Below are 6539 nucleotides of genomic sequence, written 5' to 3'. Positions count from 1 at the left end.
TCTAACATCTAGAAATATAACAATATATTATTAATTATGCTATATTATTAGCTTGAGGCTGTGTTAGGGGCAGCTGTGAGTTTAATGCGAATGTCAGCATGCAAACGTGCTCACAATGACAATGTTAATACGCTGGTGTTTAGCAGATAATGTTTACGTGTTCACCATCATAGTTTAGTGTGTTAGCAAAATAACATTTGCTACGTAGTGCGAAAGACAAAGTGCAGCTGAGGCTGTGAGGCTGATGGGAATGCCATTAGCAGGTATTTGCTCATAAAGTATTTGACAAACTAAATGTCTGACGATGATAATGGTGCTAGATTTTCAGTTACCAACATTTGTACAAGTACTATATCCTGGAAGCAGTCCATCAATAAATTACCCAACATTTTATAAATATCAGCCCTGTCATGGTTTAAGTTGATATTTGACTTTTATTGACTTTTGATGTGAAAAGCAGTTATTTCTAAGCATCAGGTGTTGATCCATGCACACGCTACTGTCCCATTTAATGGCATTGTCTCCACCCAGTATGTCAAGGTATCATTAACATCATCAGGCTTCATCCTCTGGGGATCATGAATGTCTGTACAAATTTCCTAGCAATCCATCCAACACTTGCTGAGACGTTTCAGTCTGGAAAATAGTCGTGGACGAACTAAGAAATGGATTTTGCCATCTCTAGAGTCATAGAAACACTGCACTGTTGATAAGCCACAGAACATGAGTAAAGTCCCAGTAATATGATGGTGCACAGTGAAAATCCAAAACACATCAATGTTTCTTCTTTTATTCCTCAATGCTAAACATTTTATTTCTTTACATTTATTTACAATCTGTATAAAAGAGTGATTCTATTAAAAGTGTGTCATGGCACAGACCCTGCACTCTGTTAACTCCCAAGGAACAACATAAGGACATGATGCATAACTCAGTTTCTTAAAATCTATGAAATCAAAGTAAAATTATGTGTTGCTGTTCTCGCCCTCACGAAGGAAAGGACCTGAAAATGCAATAAACGTGAACAACAACCAGTTAATTGACAATAAACTGCAGAGACACACATTATTTCAGTGCAGAAGTTTAACTTCTTCCAATAGCATTTGGTCATAAAAGAAGGAAGTAAGGATGTTGAGTTTCTCCTCACCTGCTCAGACCAGGGGGTAGCTGGCTGCTGTAGCAATGCCACACTGGTTGTTCTTGTTCCTGGTCATCATTATGTATCCCTTGTCTCCCCATTGTAGGCCCCAGCTACAGAAACACAGCAATTACAAACAATATTCAGCCTCTCTTTATAAAACTGAATCACAATGGCCATATTAGTTACAACAGCGTGCAGAGAAACACTGACACTGACAGAAGTGAATGGTTGCAGTTCATAGGGACAGGTAGTTTAAGAAGTTGATGATATCCTGAGTGAGTTTCACTTCAATTTTGAAGCTATAAATAAGACTCCTTACTGCTGCTGTCTGTGAAAGCAGCAGCTCAGCCGTCTGTCAGGAGAGCAGCCCATAATTTAAAACAAGAGAGACAGATTTGGGCGTCTACCTGTTCTTGACCAGCCAGTAGTCACGTCCGTTGTCGGTGCCATAGCCCACAGCCAGCACACCGTGGTCTAAGTTTGAGCTGCTGCAGTATGGCTCGTCATACACTCCTGGAAACACACAAACCACAGCCCAGACAGACATATGCACAGGTTAAGAAAAGAAGTATTTCCCATTTCTTCTTACCTTTGATGCAGAAGCAAGACAGTGTTTTAAATTCTCACCTGACTCATAGAGCTGGAAGGACGTCTGAGAAGCATCAATGCCCACAGACACAGGCCCGACGGTGGCCACAGCCTCCTTCAGGGCATCTTCATCACCTTTGGTCACATCGACATAGCCTGTACATTTGGCACCAACGGTCTCAGGCTTGTAACGGCACTGACCATCCTACAAACAGAAGAAAAGGCTCTGAGTTTTGTTGCCTGCTATAATTTTGTCCACAAGATGGCAGTATTGCACATCTCTTCCATAGGGGGCCGCCATGTTTAACACTGTCTGAATGAGCTGATTTGCTCAGTAATTCTCCAGCTCTGCTTTTTAGCATTATAATGACAGCTCTGACACTGTACATTTAAAGATTATTACTTTTTCAACCAAATTGCTTTCTGCTTACCACGGCCTCATAAGGGTAGGCATCCTCTGTGTCAATCCCTCCATTGTCCTGGATGTACCTAAAGGCATCGTCCATCAGGCCTCCACTGCAACCCATGTTGCCATAGTCGCTGGAGCAGTCAACCAGCTGCTGCTCGCTCAGAGACACCAGCTTCCCAGTCTTCCTGAAGTTCTGACCCTCCAAAGAGCCAGTCTGAAAAGATACAAGTTCATTTTAAATCAGAAAAAAGTTGTCAAAAGCTTCCCGTATTAACAAAAGAGAGGCCACCAACGTGTTTTTGCACATACTGCACTGAAGGCCCAGCAGGAGCCACAGTCCTTCTGATCCTTGACATCGGTGACGTATCCCTTTTCCCTCCAGTCAACAGAGTTTGGCAGCTCAGTGCCTTCAGGCAGGTGGAAGAAAGTAGAGCCATGGCGAGGAAGAGAGGCGTTGAAGGAGCGCAGGCAGCCTTTGAAAATCTGGCGCTTGTACTCTTCGTTTTCCTGGTGAAGAGGGGCAAAATTGGCACTTGGGTCTTCATGGAAATGGTGAAAGTTCAAATTTAAATGATTTCAGAAAGAGTCACATTTCTGTTTTCCAGTGCGTACCATGTCAGCAAAATAGGTCATGCCAAGGTGGTAGGACTTGATGCCCTCATCGGCCATGATGTTGTGCACCAGCACCAGTTTGCGGTTGTTGAGCCAGATTGACCTGCGCTGCGCCTCCTCTGATGGAGAGCTGTAAGACTTTCCTGCCAATCGGAGAAGAGAAGATAATCAGAAACAGAAGAGAGGAAAATTATGAATCAATTAGAAGAGATTTCCCTTCATTAGCTGACAAACATGTACGCTGTAAGATAAACTAAAACTAAACCAAACATGTAGGCAGATTACAAATCCCTTTGCTAAAGACCTCAGGCGTGTGTGTGTGTTGTGTTGTGTGAATGAGCACACACTGAACACACAGATACTGTCTTCACAGGAAACTGAATAAGATCTACTGTATTTGACAACAGACCACTATAAAAGAAGCCTGTCTGATAAGACTCACTCACCAAACTTGAGTTTCCAAGCATGGAACTCCAGGTCTTCCAGAGAGATGCTGGCACAGCTGGCAACGGCCAGAACAGCAGCAGCAACCAGCAGTGGCTTCATCCTGACTCTAAACAGGCACACAAGCAGAAAGAGCAAAGAGATGCCGTGTGACATGCAGGAAACCACACAGGTTAAGAGTGAACTCTTGCACTTCAGCTTTGCTTCTCAAACATTTTCTGTCACCAGGTTGGATGTGGCATGCACGCCACGGTTGTATCCGCTCTGTTTCCTGGTTTCTATTAATCATTCTTTCATCTCTTTGGTTCTTGTCCTCTAATCTTTGTTCATGAATCAGTCAGCGTCTGCAGATTGCTGCAAAGGCTCAGGGTCAGGGTTCACGGAGTGAATAAAAACAGTATTGTTCTACAGGGCAGCCGTTAAATCTATCATCACAACATAGTTTTAGTCTGTTTCTTCTTTGCATCAGTGCACCTGCAGTACAGGAAGTGTGTGTGCATGTCTGTGTGTGTGTGTGTGTGTGTGTGTGTGTGTTGTTGTTTGTGCTGTAGCTGCTTACCTGCTTCTATGTTGCTGTGTGCGTGGTAGAGTTTGAGCTACAACCACCTGTGGGTGATGCAGGGCTGTGGCAGAGAGCCGTTCTTATATAGCCAACTACAGTTATGACTCGCAGTATGTCGAGTCAGGTGGCTGTCAGCAACTCATAAAGTGATAGAGTCAATCATTGAAATGGGGAACAGGGGAGTTGAGCCTTATGAGAAGTTTGTATGATGTTCTTTTGGGAAATATATTTTCAAACCTCAGCAAAACAAGGAACATCAGGCTCATGAATTACTCTGATAAACCTCTAAAATTTTTATAAGCATGTGACGGGTTACTCAGCAATTTGGTGTTTAGGAATCCAAACACATAAGGAAGGAGCACAGTCTGTGTGTTTGTGTGTTAGCGTGACGCTTTCATGTGAGAAACCACTACTGAGATCTGGTGTTCTTCTCATCACAGTCACACTCTGATGGGGATTCTTCTGGAAAAAGTAAGACAGACAAGCAGATATCTTGTTAACGTGGGGCGTCGCCTGCCTGTTTTAAATGAAACCTGAGCAGCTCCATTATGCCGCGCTGGAAAATGTGCGAGTAGCAAACGGAGGCGTTCTTATTTCTCGGATACGTAGGTGGCAATTACCGACTGGGCGTTTGTTTGAGTGATTTCCATGAATTGTCAGGTTTTATTTGAATTTGTGTTGCCTGTTTTAAAACCTCCTCCACAGGACTGAAGTTTTTTCTCCTTCTTTATTTAAACTGGAGACACAAACACACTGAACAAACCAATATGCACACATTCCCACTAATATACTGGGCGGTTTGCCTTGAAATGAAAAGGTTGGTGGAGATTTTGAAAGACTGGACTGAACTCAAACATATATGTACACACACATACCTAACCCTAACCTAAACCTAAAACTTATGTGGACTTATGGCAAGTCCCCACAATGTGACCATGTAAACAGATATACGTCTCCACAATGAGCGGAATACACTCACACACAGACGCATAGTCATGTTTCCATCATTTCTGGGGACATTACATAGACTTACATTCATTTTCTGGAGACTTACCATAACCTTAACCACTACTTGCCATAACGTAAACCTTAACCTTACCCAAACTGTAAAATAACACATTATGCATGCAATATGCATACATTATGGGGATTTTTTTTTGTCCCCATAAGGAAGGCGAGTCCACACATTTATGCCCCCCCCCACACACACACACACACATTCTGATAAACTCTCCTCTACATATTTATGATTCTTGAGTGTTTCCAGAAGCAGTTCTTCAAAGTTTCCTCTCTGTTTCCACACACACATCCTGTTTTCAGCTTTGCTGTAAGGTTTGATTTGTTCTGCAAATTTTACCTATCCGTCATTGTCAGGAACATGAGTGCAAATACTATTTAGCAGTCAAATACACAAAAGGAGACTAAGCAACAAGGAAAAAGCAGAAACCATTGCAACTACAGCATTGACTTTGTTTATTTATTTCACCAAAATGTGCATTCTTGGTCTTATAAACCACTTTCAACATATTGCATAAGTAATGTATTCATGCTCATTTTTCCATGGCAGTTGACTGGAGTTATGGATGTTGTAATTGTTGTATGACTGTCTCCCCACCCTCCTGTTCATGTCTCTGTTTGTCTGTCTGTCTGTCTGTCTGTCTGTCTGTCACAAGGCTTTCGTACCATGACAACAGTTAAGATCATAAAGATGCTGTGAAGTGAGGAAAAACTGAGAGCTCAGCTGAAAGTTTACTGATGTCATTCAATTCTGTCAGCTTGTCTCATGTTTCTGCCTGTTTGTGTCCAGTTTCTCAGACGGTTAGGCAGCCAGTAGTGTGTGTACACATGCTTGGGTTGCTTCTAGTAAAAACAGTGCAAATATTCTGCCAGCTAATAACACTGGCACACGATTAAACGCCACAGAAACAGAACTGATGCTTTTAATATATCACAGCAGTTTTCATGTTCTTTTCTGACCGCGTTCCCAGAGCAAAACACAAAGCAAAAACAGAAAGAAAACAATTGTCCAGTGGTGGTACAAGTACTCAGATCCTTCACTTTAATACCACAATGTAAATATATTCCATTCCAAGTAAAAGTCCTGCATTCATAATCCAACTTGAGTAAAAGTGCAGAAGTATTATTGTCAAATTCAATTTGAATATCAAAGAAAAATGGAGAAGAAAGAAGATAAAACAAAGTTCTGCTGCACAGATTTTTGTTAATTTTCCATAATCTTTGTTCTTTTTTGCCAAGTATTGAATATTTTCATCTCTTTAGGCTTCAAACAGTTATTTACATGAAACAATCTGAGAAGTTTAAAGGGTAAATAGCTCTTTGGTGGCACTACTAACAACTAATAAACATCTGAAATGTGAGGAGGTTCTCCAAATAGCTGCTTTTTTCACACCAAAGTCTTAATCTTTAAAGTAACTAGTAAGTTCAGCTTTCAGATAAATCTAGTGACTAAAATGTACAAAGCACTTTAATGTGGAGTGTAAAGTACAAAGTTGCATGAAGTGGACATACTCAAGCAAAGTAAAAATACTCAAAATTGTACAGTGCAGTACTGAAGTCAAAGTGATTAGTTACTTTCCATCAGTTGACCAGCTGCTCCTTGCATGCTTTTCACCTACTTTTCAGTTCACTGAGCTCAACTTTTATACTGAAGCTTTAAGAGCATGGCTGAATATGAGTGATCCTTTGTAATGTAGCTTTCAATCCACACCCTTTAAAAAAAACAAAAAACACTGGATTAAAACTGACCCAATAAGACAGTTAAT

General features: G+C 41.3%; 1 protein-coding gene across 1 annotated transcript; it reads right to left on the bottom strand.

Moving 5' to 3' along the window:
* Window positions 1-970: 970 nt before the first annotated feature.
* On the bottom strand, window positions 971-3801 carry ctsl.1 (cathepsin L.1). The gene is made up of 9 exons (XM_070978825.1): window positions 3754-3801; window positions 3197-3301; window positions 2751-2893; window positions 2448-2645; window positions 2161-2352; window positions 1769-1934; window positions 1549-1654; window positions 1148-1251; window positions 971-1003 (listed from the first exon to the last, which is right to left on the bottom strand). The coding sequence occupies exons 2-8, from the start codon at window positions 3294-3296 to the stop codon at window positions 1152-1154; spliced, it is 1005 nt and encodes a 334-aa protein (XP_070834926.1). The 5' UTR covers window positions 3297-3301; window positions 3754-3801; the 3' UTR covers window positions 971-1003; window positions 1148-1151.
* Window positions 3802-6539: the final 2738 nt, after the last annotated feature.

This window comes from Chaetodon trifascialis, chromosome 14, assembly GCF_039877785.1.
Source record: "Chaetodon trifascialis isolate fChaTrf1 chromosome 14, fChaTrf1.hap1, whole genome shotgun sequence".
Lineage (NCBI taxonomy): Eukaryota > Metazoa > Chordata > Actinopteri > Chaetodontiformes > Chaetodontidae > Chaetodon > Chaetodon trifascialis.
Note: the sequence above shows the minus strand (reverse complement) of the source record. Positions and strands in the feature narration are given on the sequence as shown.

Coding starts and splice junctions, on each gene's coding strand:
- ctsl.1 (XM_070978825.1), bottom strand. CDS start 3,296: ATGAAGCCACTGCTGGTTGCTGCTGCTGTTCTGGCCGTTGCCAGCTGT. Junction 2,894..3,196: donor TGCTTGGAAACTCAAGTTTG/GTGAGTGAGTCT, acceptor TCCGATTGGCAG/GAAAGTCTTACAGCTCTCCA. Junction 1,252..1,548: donor TACTGGCTGGTCAAGAACAG/GTAGACGCCCAA, acceptor GTGTTTCTGTAG/CTGGGGCCTACAATGGGGAG.